The sequence below is a fragment of the Benincasa hispida genome, chromosome 10, assembly GCF_009727055.1.
Source record: "Benincasa hispida cultivar B227 chromosome 10, ASM972705v1, whole genome shotgun sequence".
Taxonomy (NCBI): Eukaryota; Viridiplantae; Streptophyta; class Magnoliopsida; order Cucurbitales; family Cucurbitaceae; genus Benincasa; species Benincasa hispida.
In genome coordinates, this window is record NC_052358.1 from 1,673,512 (window position 1) to 1,690,580 (window position 17,069).

A 17,069-nucleotide genomic window follows, 5' to 3' on the forward strand; every position below is an offset into this window, starting at 1 on the left:
TTCTTCTTATTATTATTATTTTGTTTGAAATTTGACAAAGAATCCAAACGTTTCACTAATTAAGAAAGATTAAAAAAAAAAAAAAAAAAACTATTATAAAAAATTGGTTAGGAAAAAAACACAAATTAAAAATAATCCAAATGATCATCATATTTTGAATGCATTTTCAACCGTTGAATTTAAAAAAATATGTCATTATAGAAAAAATTGGAATGTCTGGCAATCACACTAACATGTGATTGGAGTACCAAATTTTGGACAAATTTCGCCATAATTGAAAACTTCAAACCCAAATTGATTCTATCTAACTTTAAAGATCAATCATTTTCTTATGTTTATTATGTTTTACATCGTATAAAATATATTTTTTTTTTTTGGAGATGTTAAGAAGATATGGAGAGAAGTTTTAGAAAAATTTTGGTAATATATATATATATATATTGCGAGATGTTAGGGAGATATGGAATGGAGAGTTGTAAAATATAATTTAATCTTTCTTTAATTTTAGTTTCGTTCTTAATCTAAAAATCCCGATAAACTATTCTTTTTTCTCTCTTCGTAATCTTATTTTATTATATTTATTATAAATTGTATTGATGAATGTTTAATTTGTTTAATATCTTTATGTTAATTCAATACTTATTTAATTCATTAAAAAATATCAACGTCTATCATTTTTATATAAAATATTTATTTTTTCCTCTATAAATTAATCCACATTTAAAAAAATCACACAACAATTATTCTAATGTAAGATATCTTATTATACATTTTTATTTACACAAGTTAATAGACAACTTTTCGTTTAATTTCATATCTATATCTATTTTCATTTAACTAATATATCTTTTTAAAAAAATTATTTCCATCTCTCTTTCTTTACTTTAAAATTTAATGTCCAATATTTATAATGTAGACTTAATGAAGTGTATAATTATCCAAATTTATATTTCATTGTACAATTTATGTTATAGAGAGATTTTCAACTGGGTCAAAAGTATTTCATATTGATTTTTTTCGCTACAATTTATGGGTGGGAGAATTGATCCTTTAGACTCGAGTCGATTGTACAAAATTAATGCAAACTATATATGCACAGTTTGGTTGCTTCTTATATATGTGGTAAATTAACCTATAAGAAAAGTATACAATCCTATTTACTATTTCTTTGTTGATTTCATAAAATTATATTAAATATACTATTTAAAATAAATGAAAAATATTTCTTTCACTATTTAAATTTTATCTTAAAATTTATGTTCGAGAAAGATATGATCACATGCCTCCCACGTGCTTTTTAACTAATTTAGTTAAAAGGCTGCAAAAATGGGACAAATTAAAAGGGAAAGCAAAGTGAAAATGTTTAGCAATGTGAAAGTTTTTAGGAAAGGGTGTGGAAATATGAATTAAAGTGAGATTTAGACAAGCAAAGCATGGGAACTTTAATGATGCATGAAATGACACCCAAATCACTATTTTGATATATGGAACAAAATTCAGTGATCTTTACCATGTGACCAACCACACAAAGTTCAAACCCAATCATGGAGAATACTATTGACTTGTTTCCCTTTGGGATTTTCCAAGGAATATCTAAATTCAAATGCTAAATTATGAGTTAGTCATATTTTTGTCAATAATGTTTCTATTTGGCCAAACATAATATTTATCATCAATGTCTATTCAGCTAATAATGATTTTATTTTAATATTCTATTACAAATTAGTTAAATCATGTGGCTAGCATGTATATGCTTTAATGTCATATTCTATTTAAGTATTATATGATAATTAATTTGTTTTTTTTTTTTAAATTTAAAAAACAACTTATAAAACCCTACTTTGTTTTTGTTTTTAATATTAATGAGTGTTCGAGCCAGCTTACGCACACCCCGATTAATCTCATGCGACAATACGTCTGATCCTATCTGGATGTCAAGGAAACTCGTAGAACGGATTGAACCCAAACCCCTTTAGCCATTTGACATTTTTTTGATGTTCCTACTACCACTTGGTCAATCAATGATGGTTTTATAAAACTCTACTTTTACATATAGAGTCGATTTGGATTGACTGCAGAAAAAACGACTTTCAAAAAGTCATTTTTATTTGAACTTTGTTGATAAAGACTGTTTCAAATATACTCTAAAAATATTCCAAAAGCTATTTTGAGAAATTGTCAAATAATTTAATTTTTCTAAAATCAATTTTTTCCTAAAATAACTTATTCTCAAAATTAAACACTTTAAAAATTAAATTAAACTCACGTAGTTTACTAAGATATTTTGAAAAATCGTGCAATTTTTTTATAAAACAAAAGTAAAAAAATGGTCTTAAAAATTTTGATTTTGTTGTTTTAAATCTAGTTTATATTTCAACATTTTTTAAAAAGAAATTAAAAACAAAAAACAAAAACAAAAACAAAAAAACACACACCCACAAAGTAGCCTAGTGTTCATGTTTATAATCCAATATTGCAAATGCGAAGTGTGAACTGAAACTTTGTATTTGTGTTTAGTTCAACTATGTCCAAATCATGTGATTAAGAATATTATCATTATTCACATCCTTTGGTTAAATGTCTATCTAACAAACATTTTTGCCTTTAGTAAATAGTATTTAAAAGAAAATCAATATATTTTATTTTATTTTTACGGAATCAAGAACATTCAATACATTTCATTTTTTTTTTATTCTTACGACTTATACAACTTGTTACACTCCCTAATCAATAGATAAAATTTACATAATATAAACATTCTAAATATTTAAAAATTTATATTTCAATAACAATTTTTGTCGTGAATAGTCGAGATCAAAATCTAGTAAAAGAAGGATCACTCATATATCTATATAATAATATGATATTGTTCACTTTAAATTTAGATTTAATCAACATAACCGTTTTTTAGAGAGTCAATCAACATAACCTTACCTACATTTTTACTAAAAAAAAATAAAAAAGTTCATATATCAATGAAATGTTATCTCACTTATGCCTCTCATGTTCCATTTTTATAACTCACTTGTTGCATTTCTTATAAGATTCAATAATTTAGACATCGCTTGGTAATTATTTGATTTTTTGTTTTTGTTTTTTAAAATTAAGTCAATTTCATCCACATTTATTATAATAATTTGCATATTTCTTAAGTACAATCGTTAAATTCTTAGTCAAATTCAAAAAAACAATAACAACCTTTTTAAAGCTACTTTTTAAATTCTAAAAAATTTGGCTTGGTTTTTTAAACAATTAATGAAAAGTAGATAACAAAGGAGAACATTTTGAGATAGAAGTAGTGTTCATACTTAATTTTTAAAAATAAAAACAAAAAAACAAATAATTACCAAAACGGGGTCTCAATGATAAATAAATATGACCAATATCGATAAAAATTTTGTCTGTTACGAAATCGACAATTAAAGAACACAAAAAGGAATGTAGAGATAGAAAAGATCGACACACAAATATACATGGTTCACTAACGGTGTGTTAGGTATGTGCACAGGTAGAGAGAGAACGATATTATTATTAGGGAGAATGTTTTTAGAGAATTACATCAAACGAGCTTCTACGGTTGGAGAGTTTATATAGCGCACTACTCTAAACTTTAGGGTCATAATCGTAAATAACTACAAATAAATAAATATGCTAAATACGAATTTTGAATAGGTTTCGAAGCACTAACAAACAAATTTAAGGTATTCCAACTGTGTCGATCTTTTTTCACTAAATATTTTTCAAAAGCACCGAGAACCAACTAATTTAAATCAAGCATGTGGTGTAAAAAATATAACATTGCCTCGTAAGATCTGGTTAAACAATTTAATTGTAAATAAATATTCTAATTTTTTTGATTGGTTAGTTTCGAGCAGTTATCATGATGTAAGGAACTTTTCATCATTACCTAATTCGGGTAGGGTGTTTTCCTCAATGAATTATTTACTTCATTTGTTTTTAAAAATAAAGAAATGAAACTTTTTATTTCATTTGTTTTCTTTTTGAGATTTTTTATAAACAAGAAAGGTGTTAAACTATTTACAAGAATATAAAAAAATAAAAAATAAAAAATACTAATAGATATTGATAGACTTTTATCCACGTTTATCACATAGTATTAATAATAGACTTCTATCAATTTTTATCATTGATAGACACTGATAGACTTCTATCAAATAAAATTAAATCTTACTATTTTGTGTAAATAGTTTTTTTTTTTTTAATCGTTTAACAATCAAGCTTTATATACCAAAGACTGTACGAAGTCAAGATATTGATAATTGAATATTATCATTTATAAAGTTAGCGTGAGAAATGTTTTATAATTATTCAAACATTATCGATCTCATTATCTTATTATCTAAATATATTCGTATTCGTATAGTACCGATGTCAATTATCATTTAAAAAATTAGCTTAAATATTTGAATCTCAAGCTCATGTTTACAATGTTATTTCTTAATAAAAACTATTTTTACATATCTAGAAATGCACTCTCACTGTGATACTGACAATAACATGAAAAATAAAAATTAAAAAAAATAAAAATAAAAGATTTTTCATATATCCAAAATGGTAATATTTTGAGGATGTATTCAGATTGTTACATGAGATTTTTGTTTAACTTTAAAATTAAGTTTATATAATTGCATTACAACAACGTGTATTTATATGGTTACACATTTTAATTCATACAGTTATTTTCACCTATCTTCGTCTATGATCTATGATATGTTAGAATGTTGGTTCTTGTCAAAGTAAACATAACTCAGTTGATAATTGGTTTATGTACCGTTTTCTTTAAAGTTAATTAAATATTGAAATTATCATGTCTTCACCCATCATACTAAAAAAAAATTACAATATTTTAAAATATTTTATCGATTATTTCGTTCATTTATTAAAAATAAAAGAAACAAGGTAAACATGCCATTTAAAACTAATCAGCATCAATAGTTAATAATCTATATATTTAGTTTTAAGGTTATTAGAAAAATAATGAGTATCAAAAGGCCAAAGCCTTCATTTTCTATCACCATGAGAGTGATAACTCTTCCACTCACTTCTTATAATTTATTCAAAATAAAATAAAATAAAATAAAATCCGACCATTTGTTATCAATGTTTATAAAATAGGTATTAATGATTAACTTAAACAAAACTTAATTGGTAAAAACGTTACACTCTATTATGGATAGAGTATATAGTTTTATCATCGAACTATATATTAATTAGCTATGTGAATTTGAACTCGAAAGGAAGAAGTATATATTAATTAGTTATGTGAATTTGAACTCGAAAGGAACTCGAAATATGGTCAACTATAAGAGGAGATATGTGAATTTGAACTCGAAAAGAAGAAGTATATATTAATTAGCTATGTTTTTATTGTCTCCATCCATTTTTATGTTTCCCTTTCAATTACAAATAATGACAAAATAAATAAATAAATAAAACAAAATATATTTACCACATGCCAACTTACAATTGGGTATGTAAACGAGGTACACACAGATAGAGGTAGTCTGAAATATAGTCAACTATTGTTCTTATTGACCCCTAAACAAATAAACAATAAAAAGGTTTAAATACTATTTTGGTTCCCATGCTTTTGATTATTGTTTATTTTAGTCATCGTACTTTCAAAATGTTCATTTTAGTCTCTACAATTTCAATTTTGCTTCATGTTGGTCGCTATACCTTTAAAAAGCTCATTTTGGTCATCGTAATTTTGACTTTGGTTTATTTTGTTCATTGAACTTTAAAATAGTTATCATTTTAATTCCTTAAAAATGAAAACGAATAGACTAAAGTTATTACTTTTTAAAAGTACAAGGATCAGAGTGAATCAAAATGAACATTTTAAGAGTATAAAATAAAAAATGAAGTAAAATTTAAAGTATATAAACTAAAATAAATTTTTTTAAAATTATGAGAACTAAAATGAACAAAAACTAAAAGTTGAACGAACATAGAAATGCACGACGGGGTAAATTGAAAGAAAAAAAAAAGGTCATAGGACATTAAAGGCGATACAGATATTCACATAACACATGTATATATTGAAAGCGGAGAGAATAGCTTTTATGGGGGAAAAGGAAGAGTCGCCTGTTTGAAGTGAGGCATTTTCAATTTTACACCCTCAATTCAATTCGATTCAATAAAAATTTAAAAAAAAAAAAAGATTTCTTTTACTCTAAATTTATAATTTTAAGACTTCCTTGAATAACCACGTGGGTTTTTTCTTTAAAAATAAAAAACTAAACATATAAATATGACTTCCATCTATTACATTTTATGTTTGGTTGACTACATCTCAATAGTGCTTTTAAAATCGTGATCAAATTTCGAAGAGAAAAAAAGTGGTTCATTTAGTTTTTTAAAATTAAGTTTATTTCCTCTCAGTTTCTTATAACGATTCGCATCTTTATTAATTAAGATAGTTGAATTCTTAGCCAAATTAAAAAACAAAAATTTTTAATTTTCAAAACTTGATTTGTTTTTTAAAAAAATATTAGTGAAAAAAATATACAACAAAACAATCAATTTAGAGATAGAAATGGTATTAATAGGATTAATTTTCAAAAAACTAGAAATAGAAAAATCAAATGGTTCTAATGGGGTTTAATGTAAAAAATCTTTTTGAAAATTGGTTAATAACTCTAATGATTATCAAACGGAGATTGATTGTTGTGAAAAAATAAATACAAGTGTGAAAAAAATAAATATAATTTTTAAAAATAAATAATTAAATAATTATCAAACAGAACTAAAATATTTAAATTAAAATTTTAAAGATCAAAATATATCTATTTTCTAGATATTTTGAATTAAAAATGTCAATTTTCCAAAAACTTTTCAAGCCTTTATTTATTTATACTTTGCCTCGAGGGGGAGACAGATTGCTATTCTCTCGTTTCCATGCACCCTCCACCTTTTTCCTTTAACATCCAAAGTTTGACTTCAAATTTCATGTCTTTTGTTTTTCTATTTAAAACCCTNTATTTACTTTCTAAAATAATTAAATTAACCAAGTCCAAATAACCTTAATATGGTCATAATTTAACCTATCCTATCAAAGGTTAAAAAACACATTAAATTACGGATTTATTTCTTTAACTTTTAAGTTTATATCTAACATGTCTCTAAACTTCTAGTCTTATATCTAATAAATTTCTAAACTTTAAACATGATTAATATATTCCTGAACTTTTAATTTTACGTCAAATTGGTTAATGGCTTATTCAAGATGTTAAAAATTAATTTATCTATTTGATATAAAATAGAATATTGTCTAATGTGATATTTTTAAAAATTTCAATTTTACGATCAACAAACTTATGTACTTTAAAAGTCTATGTCAAGTATATGAAATAAAGTCGTTTTTAGACTTAACAAAGGTATGGTGAGAGATGAAATAATTGAGTATTGAAATTATAATAGATGTCATATATATCAAAAGTGTATTTAGATTTGCAAAATTGAATAATGTTAGACAGATGATAAAATTTTAGGTCAATATGAATTTGAGGAGATAACACATATGAAATTAAACAAATTAAGTGAGTGATACTTCGAGCCATAAATTAAAAGTCAACTTCCCCCTAATTTATATATAATGATAATATGCCGTTTTAGAATATTTAGAAATCAACAATTTAAAATTTTGATTAATGTTGTCCTAAAAAAAATTTATTAATGTATTGTTTGATTAAATTAGAGCAATTTTATAATTTAAAATCACCCAGATATGTTAAATAAGATATTTTTTCTTAAAGGAAGTTTAGCTCAATCAATGTAAAATATGTTTTAACAATCAAAAGGTCTATAGAAGATTTAATCATATAAACTTGAATATGTTAAATCAATAATAATAATATTAGTAGTAATAATAATAATTGGAAACTAAAATTAAAAGTGGACATAGGTTAGATTGGGTTGGATTTTGGTATTTTTTTTTTAACTAATCCGAAAATTTGGGTTGATCAAGTTGGCAACCCAAATGACCCAAACATGATCTCCACACTAATCTTCAAAATTTGGGTTTGATTGTCGGATTATTATTATCTTGTTCTTCTTAATTTGAAATACTTAAATTTATCTACACTACATGTCTAATAACTAAAATCTCATAAAACTATATTTTTACATATTGAATATCTACAATATCTATTAAGAACTAAAAAAAAATCTTAAAAAAAACATAAAGAATTCACAAATTCATCAATTCTAAAAGATATATATACATGTAATTCGAGTTGGGTTGGGTCAACCCAATTTTTTTTATTCAACCCAACTTAATAAAAAAAAAAAAAACCAACCCAACCCAATCCAGTATTTATTGTTTGGTTTCGATAGTCCAGGTTACTCGGATCATTTGAACACCAAATAAATTATTTTTAAAACATAAACTTCTATGCTTGTTGGCATCTTATTCAGATCTTGGACCTATAGATGAGGTCAGCGGTGAATCCATAAATTTTGTTGATAGAGACTTTATAATCGAATGATTGTTAAGGAGGGAAAATCTAAAAAAATAAACATAAGGAGGGGGACTTGAATTTAGGTTTGGATAGGACTAAAAACCATATTTATCATCGAACTACCTACTATTATTGGTACTATATATATTATATATACATATATAAAGCATAAAGTTAGAGGTTCGAACTCCCTTAGGTCTATATTAAATCTATAGTGGACAGAGTTACTTTGCATTTGCAATCAAATTGATATCTAGTTTTTATTTTTTAAATATTTTTTAACCATATTTTCATAAATTCCCATTCAATTTGAGCATTACTCTAGGGATTTTTTTTTAGCAATTCCAAGGGACATGCAATTTAAACAGATGTCTGTTGACTAATTTTTTTAAGAAATTATTTGGACACCGAAGGCCGAACCACGAACCAAGATCATTACTTTTGTTGTCACAGAATTTATCATAATATTTATTTAATCGGTTATTTTTGAATATTCATAAAAAACGTACATATATATTATATATATATTTAATATATTATTTGTAAGATATGCAAAAGAATTTAGGGTGGACCCCACGTGTCAAACAAAAATCCTCCCTTCTCTTCTCTTTTCCTCTACTGTTGAAACCCAAACCCGCTGATTCAACCCGCGAGTTTCCTCTCTCCTCTGCCATTTTTGGAGCTTGGAAAAGAAAAGAAAAGCAGAGTCGTGAAGTCGAGTCTCGAGTCTTAGCGTAGGCTCTCGCTTTGTAGCTCCTGTTCGCGTTGGCTTTGGCTTTGGCTGTGGCGTGGTCTCTCAAATTCCTCGTGATTTCCTTTATCCACTGTTCCTTTTCCCTCTCTTTCCTCATTCACTTCCCCAACGCTAAAACCCCTTCTTTTTTCCATCCAACCCTTCGCTCTCTCCCTTTCCACTTTCGAATTCCTCTCTTCCCCACCTCCGATTTCAGACGCTCGGATCATTCTGACGTTACGGAACGCAAGCTCTCAACTGGGTTGTTCTCGTTTCATCGTTTCGCTGGAAATTTCGGGTAATTATTTGGAATTTCCACCTTCTTTTCCAGAATAGTGGTTTTATTTATCGTGTATGATAGAATTCCATAAGTTCGATTGGAGATTGTGTGATGTTATAATTTTGCTGTTCTGGGTGTTCATATTATGTATGTATTTTATCGTTTAGAGTATGCTGAGTAACGAATCTCCTTTTGGCCTTTCGTTTTGTGTTTGTTTAGAGTACTTCCTTTTGTTCTGATACATTTTTTGAGTATCAGTTTTGGGACATTTCATGGATGAAGTTCACAATTTGGTTTATCTGCCAAGTGTAAACCCTCGAATCTGTATCCAAGGAAAGGATCATTTGTGACACTTTCTTTAAGTCACAGTTGATGGTCTTGGGTAGTATTAAAGTCATGGTTTCAAGAGAAATAGTAATTGGCGCTGATATACTTGTTTTGTTGCTTTCTCATGGTGGGTTCTAACATACACTGTAAACGTCCTCAAGCATATGTTATAATAACGATTTTTGTTTGTTTTGACGCAGTGCTTCTTTGAATTTGACTGGATCCGAGGTTTGATTTCTGCATTAGGATAATCAATGGTTTACTGACATGAACCAGAATCCTGGCAGAATTTTGATGTTTGGTTTGGAAGTTCTTAGAAGATTGCTGGTGGGTTCAACTCAGCAAATGAGTATGGCTGAAGACAACTTCAGAGGACATCTGGCACACCTTTTGATATCTGCATTGTACCTTAGAAATGATTCCTTAGAAATGGGTTAGCAGTTCTAGCCAAGGCCACATCTTCTCTCTCCCTTCTCTATTGTTACACCCCAAAAGATGACTACATTAACCAGTACTTCTGAAATTGTTGAATCAACAGAAGAATTTGAGTCCGAGAAAGCTGGGACAAGTTACGCGCTAGATGTAGGAAAAAGGTTTTCTATAGAGGATGACATTAATCGTCTGTTTCAAGCAATTGATATCAGAACCTTACGTAAGAGATCAGGCCAGCAACGTGAAGTTGATAAAGATGCTCTGCGAAAGAGTGCAATGAAAAGGCCAGTTAGAGTAGGTTCGTCTCACATGGCAGGGATTGGAATTTCTGAACCTGCAAGTTTAAAGCAGGCTTTGAGGGGCTTATGCATCTCCCAGGCTGCAGAAATGGCTGCTTCAAAGAGGTTAACAAGGTCTGTAGGTTCACCCAGAATTTCTGAAGCAGGAACTATCAAAAGATTGTATAGGGCTGTGGTGGTTGAGGCCAATGGATCTGGTGTACCTGTAAATGAAAGCAAAGCAAATTTGGTAGAAATTTCCATTGTTTCAGAAAGAATTATGTCAACTTTTCAAAATAAGATGCCCGAATTGTTGCATAAAACTGACGCTGTTATACCAAACCAAGGAGCTGAGTCTTCTTCTACTGAGGCATCAGACGAGGTGAGTGTGGATAGATTGATGGCAAAGGATCTTGTAGTTCATTCAGCTACTGAGGCGACAAGTATAAGGTCACCTGGTGAGGTGGGAAAACTTAAATCTCCTTCTTTTCCTCCTTCTGGTGAGAAGGATCTGGCTATGAACAGCATGGCTGTCTCCCCAACTGAAGATTTAACGAAAAATTCAGTGCCAGAGAAGGAGGGAGGTACAATGCGTTGTTTATCTTCTCTATCAAGTTCCAGATCTGTTGTCAGGCCGAACAAATCAGCTTTCAATAATACACGGTTCATCAAACCTATTTTCAGGACCAAGAATTTTGTCAAGAAGAAAGCAAAACTTGAACCAAATTCCTCCCCCGGTATGTTCCATGTCTGCACAGTACCAGTTGACACTGATTTGGCTACCATAGCAGAAAAGTCTGAGAACCAGATGCCAGAAAATGCACAGCATCATGCGATTAAACAAGAAGATAAAGGTTCTTCTGTCTCTAGTAACATAACTTTAGGTGTTGAAGTAATAGGAAATGTAGTAAACACAGAATCTAGTAGACCTGGTACTTCTCTCAACTGCTGTAACAGGAACAAACCATCTATTGTGCCATCCGATGAGAGATCCAGATCAAGAGAGAAAGGGATGTTCTCTCAGAGCTCTAAAAGTAGTGTTGGTGAATGTAGCAGTAGCCCAAGCATCAGTGGGGAAAGTATTCTCAGTGGATCAAGTCGTAGTGGAGTTAGGCCTCACATGTCAAAGGACTTGAAATGGGAAGCTATCCACCACCTTCAGGATCAACATAAATGCCTGGGTCTGAGAAACTTCAAGCTGTTAAGGAGACTTGGTCTCGGGGACATTGGGACTGTTTATCTCTCTGAGCTTTGCGATTCAAGCTGTCTTTTTGCTATTAAGGTGATGGACAAGGAGTTCTTGGCAAGTAGGAAAAAAATACTTCGGGCACAAACTGAGAGAGAGATACTACAAATGCTCGACCATCCATTTCTCCCTACATTATATGCCCATTTTGAGACGGATAAGCACTTGTGCTTGGTCATGGACTACTGTCCTGGTGGAGATCTCCATGTGCTGCGACAGAAGCAACCATGCAAGAGTTTCTCTGAGCGTGCAGTCAGGTTAGATTGTGATGCTTTAATTAAGTGTTCCAGTATGGTTAAACATTTGTTTTCTCACACGATGTTAGTATGTACTTGTGCTGGCAATCTAATCTCATGATTGGTAGTCATTTAGTTCTTGCGTATGTGAAAGTGTACGTTTCTTGAATATTGGCAAGTAGAGAATAAAAAGAAAGACAGGCCTTCGCCATTTGTGGATGGGTGTTCAAATATTAGGGTAAAAGGACTTTGAGTTCAGACGATTAGGTAGATTAAGAGCTTGCTCATTGCATCTTTTGTTATCAAGCATTAAATTTGGTTAGCGTCCTTCTGATCCAACTTGGACTTGCTGAATCTGTTCATTCTAGGTTCTATGTTGCCGAAGTTCTTCTTGCACTGGAGTACTTACACATGCTAGGAGTTGTTTACCGTGACCTGAAACCCGAAAACGTGCTGGTCCGAGAAGATGGGCACATCATGCTCACGGATTTTGATTTGTCCCTTAGATGTGCTGTTAACCCAACGCTTCTTCAGTCATCATCTCCAGTCGTGGAATCCACAAAGAGGACATTGAATCCCTGTGATGAATCTAGTTGTATTGACCCTTTCTGCCTCCATCCATCGTGGCAGGTCTCATGTTTCACTCCCAAAGTTCTATCTGCTCCATACAAATCCCGGAGAACGAAAACAGATCATCAGGCTAGTCTATTACCACAGCTTATAGTCGAACCAACTGGTGTGCGGTCCAATTCATTTGTAGGAACCCACGAATACCTCGCTCCTGAGATTGTCAAGGGCGACGGCCATGGGAGTGCTGTTGATTGGTGGACGTATGGAATTTTCCTGTTTGAGCTACTATATGGTAAGACTCCTTTCAAAGGTTCAGGAAATGAGGACACATTAGCCAACATAGTATCCCAAACTCTCAAGTTCCCCGATTGCCCCATTGTCAGTTTTCATGCAAGAGACCTGATCAGATGTCTGCTGACAAAGGAGCCCGAAAACCGATTAGGCTCAACAAAAGGGGCTATTGAGATTAAGCAACATCCATTTTTTGAAGGCCTCAATTGGGCTCTAATACGCTGTGCAACACCACCCGAGCTTCCCAGGTGTTTCGACAGTGGAACTAGTGCAATGCCAGTGGATTCTGGAGAGAATACGAAGCGTAGAGATCTCGAGAACATGGAAGCGGATGCAGCAATGTTTGACCTGTTTTAGCTTATACGTTCTGACCAGTGGACGAAGATGTTTTTGTTTTCTAAGCTCTCATCCTTATTATAGCTTATAATGTAAATGTGTACGTGAAAGGATAACTATATGCTGTAAAGCGTGATACATGAAATAGATAAATTTATAGCAGGCGTGTCTAAAGGAAAAAACAATATCTTCGATTCTTTGCGTTCCCTCCCAAAAAATAATCAAAATACATGAATTCATCCTCTATAGATTCTGCTAATTGAACTACATAGAGGTTAAATTAATAACATCTAATTGTTGAAGAATATCAAATGTTGCATAATTTTCATACACAAATTTAACCAACATAACATTATCTCGAAAAAGACCAAAAAAAAAAAAAAAAAAAAAAAAACAAAGAAAAAAGCAAAAAGAAAATTCTTCCAAGTAGCATCAGCAAGACAAGTTTACAGAGCTCGGGGGATTCTGTAGGAACCAATAATCTGTTCCATCCAAAGCAGTGATGAGGGCGTTACAATTGCAGCTTAGAATTGACGCAAATTTTGTAAAGCCATTTTGTCATCTTTGCCTTGCTTCATCTCTGAATCCTTCGCCGTTGCTTGTTTTTCAACCTATAAAATACCCCCATCTTCAGAAATTCAAGCCTTCTCTTAGTTCCCGTCGAGCCCATTTCTCAACGCCATTCGTAGCTTCTTCCATGGCCGATTCTTCTCTTTCCAGAAGCTCAGAAACAGAGACAAAACCTTTCTCTGTGCTTTTCGTTTGCTTAGGCAACATCTGTAGAAGCCCGGCTGCTGAAGGAGTATTCAGGAACTTGGTGACGAAGAAGGGTCTCGATTCCAAATTCATAATCGATTCTGCTGGCACCATTGGTTATCATGAGGTAATTGCGTCCATTTTCAATTGGAATTTGCTCAATGGAAGTTCTCTATGCCCGTTTCTTGTCGTAGATACGATTAACTTGATTCGTCATTTTCTTGTTCTTCTGCAATTAAGCAATCGATGTAATTTCTTATGAGCGAGAACTGTTTCTTTATGGTTCTAAGTGATTTGACTAATTTTTCAAGGGTAATGAGGCCGACCCAAGAATGAGGGCAGCCTCTAAACGACGTGGGATACCAATAACATCCATCTCGAGACCAATCCAGCCATCTGATTTTGTAAATTTCGATCTTATTCTTGCCATGGACAAGCAAAACAGAGGTAGGAGAATATTATAGGCAAAATCTTTATCCTGGTGGTTTGTATTACAACAATCCCACCATCCCAGATTGGCTTGAACTTTGTTAATTGTTCTCTCTGCTTTTTAATTGTTTCTATAGAGGATATTTTGGGGGCTTTCGAACGGTGGAGAACTAAGAATGGCCTACCTTTTGATTCACATAAAAAGGTCAGTACAAGATCATCAATGAGAGGTGTTTATGTTTTTGTATGGTTTTCATTATTTTCATCTTGTGATCTTCATAAGGATGCTGATGCCATAATGTCAGGTCAAATTAATGTGCTCGTATTGTAAAAAGCACGACGAAAGCGAAGTACCGGACCCTTATTATGGTGGACAACAAGGTTTTGAGAAGGTAATCCAGCAAGACTGGAATGTGTTTATTCTGGATATGAAGTGTGGGATTGAAAACAAAATAGCAAATTATCTCTTTGATTGGGATTCTGAATTGTTATATGCTTTGAGTAAGCTTCTGGTTTTCTCTCTAAACTAAAATTGGTGGGGAAATGTAGTTGCAATGCACCTGCAATCTGTTATTTATCTCTGTTCAATCATATGATATGACTGCCCTTCTGAAGTGAATAATGGAAAATTGCTCAAAATGACTTGAAACTCAAAACCTTCTATACAAATGACCCTTTTCAAAAACGTGTTTTTTTTACCTTTTGAGGAGTGAAATTATCGTTTTATCCTTAGATTACTAAAAACATCATATATCATAAATTTGATCATATCTTTCGATATAACTTCGTTTTTGTTAAATGACTACTTGTTTTCATACGTGTTTTTATGTTTTTTTTTTCTCACCATGCTCATTTTTGTTCCCTTTTTTAGCATAATTGGAAAAAAAAAAACATTAAGAAAAGCATAAGAACGAGTAGACATTTAACAAAAATGAAGTTATATCAAGAGATATGTTCAAATTTTTTGTATTTGATGTTGGTAATAGAAAGGTAAAATGATAATTTCACTCCTCAAAAGGGTAAAAAAACATGAATGATATCTATTCATTGTTCATTAAGTTGATAGTCTAATTTCTTTACCATACCTTTAAAATCTACCTTTTATGCTTGTTCGATGCCCCCAATTTGTTTCTTCTGTTGAAATAATGCAACGTGTCAATTTAGGTTCTGGATTTGCTTGAAGATGCCTGTGAATCGCTGTTGGAAAGCATCTTAACAGAGAACAAACACATTTCAGATTAATGATTTCTGGCTGGCTACTTTATTCTTGCAAAATAATGCAAATTATTCCATTAAAGCAATGCCGATCCCTATGTGGAATGGACATTGATTTCTAGTCAGTTTGCTGTTCATTCATTCTCTTCAATTTCGCGCCGTTACCAAGGTCTGATTTGAAGATGAATGTATCAGGGCAGCCTTTATATTTCAAGCAAAATGGTATGTATCTGCTGATTATTATTTCTATTTTACTATAATAGTAGTTTTATCATGCCATTTGAATAAAATTCAAAGTCTTTTCGAGCTAAGAAGCACAAATACTTTAGCTTGGTTAACGTGCCGTATTCGACAACACTGTGGACGACACTTATACGTCGAACACTTGGTCACTGTGGACACGTATTAGGCACTTATTGGAAACTTATAGTGAAATTGATATGTTAAATACTAGTTGTACAAATTCAAAATAGGAACAACATTTGGTAGACATACATCCAATACTTGTTACAAATATATTGACCTATATATGACAAAAATAATAAAATTTAATAGTGAAATACATTAAACAAATTTTTTTAACATGTGAATGAATTAATCCATACTTTGATTTTTCCTTCTTGTTTAAAAATGTAAATTTCAATAAGCACATCTTTGTTGTGTCCATATTCATGTCATTTTCAAAATCACCATGAAACATATTTTTAATCATTCAAAATCGAATTTGATGACATAAAAATTACATTTAGAAGTTTAAAATTAAACCTTAAATTATATTCAAGTGGTTATTAGGCACATTTTGGAATGGTCTTGAGCACAAAAAAATTGATTTTAACAATTTCAAAATCACTTCTAAACATGCCCTAAATTCACATTATAGCGAATGTAAATTAAACAGTTTTACCCTTTTTCATCTCCTTTTTTTCTCTTTTCATTCAGTCTTCAATATACAAGAGTTCTGTTTCAAAGTTGCTATAACAGATACCACCTGTTGATCTTAAGCAATCTTTTTCGAGAATCTCACGAATTTGGGATTTGAATTTGAAATGAGACATCTTTTTGAGAAGAAAAAAGTTCCTAAGGTTCTCTACGAAACATATATCAGATTATGCGTAGCTTTCAGTAGGCAAAGAAGTTTGCTTTTTTGAAAATGTGATTCCATGTTTCGAAAGCTCCAAGTCAAATTTGCGAAAAGTAAAAGCAGGGAGGTAAATTATACAGTAATCAAAATAAAAGCTGCAATGGCCACACTGCAAACAAATAGTAGAGATACTTTTGTCTCATCGGCCAGCAATATTCCTCTTGTTTTAAATAATGTCCTTTCACCATTGTTGAGCATCCACTTCAAAAGACCTTCCCTCGCTATGACTAGAGCATTCATCCAAAGCCACACGCATCCTTAGTTAGAATGAGTGTTCTATTTTGAGATTTTTTAAAAAAGCCTCTCTTTGGATGAT

General features: G+C 30.9%; 2 protein-coding genes across 2 annotated transcripts; both read left to right on the forward strand.

Annotated features, from left to right (window-relative positions):
* The first annotated feature begins 9,090 nt into the window (after nt 1-9,090).
* On the forward strand, nt 9,091-13,458 carry LOC120088035 (serine/threonine-protein kinase D6PKL1-like). Its single transcript, XM_039045056.1, has 3 exons — nt 9,091-9,514; nt 10,024-12,036; nt 12,384-13,458. Exons 2-3 carry the CDS (start codon nt 10,319-10,321, stop codon nt 13,231-13,233), a joined length of 2,568 nt encoding a protein of 855 aa, XP_038900984.1. The 5' UTR covers nt 9,091-9,514; nt 10,024-10,318; the 3' UTR covers nt 13,234-13,458.
* A 140-nt stretch (nt 13,459-13,598) lies between these two features.
* LOC120088036 (putative low molecular weight protein-tyrosine-phosphatase slr0328) lies at nt 13,599-15,926 on the forward strand. The gene is made up of 5 exons (XM_039045057.1): nt 13,599-14,095; nt 14,280-14,415; nt 14,535-14,602; nt 14,703-14,789; nt 15,562-15,926. The coding sequence occupies exons 1-5, from the start codon at nt 13,715-13,717 to the stop codon at nt 15,637-15,639; spliced, it is 750 nt and encodes a 249-aa protein (XP_038900985.1). The 5' UTR covers nt 13,599-13,714; the 3' UTR covers nt 15,640-15,926.
* The last annotated feature ends 1,143 nt before the right edge of the window (nt 15,927-17,069 follow it).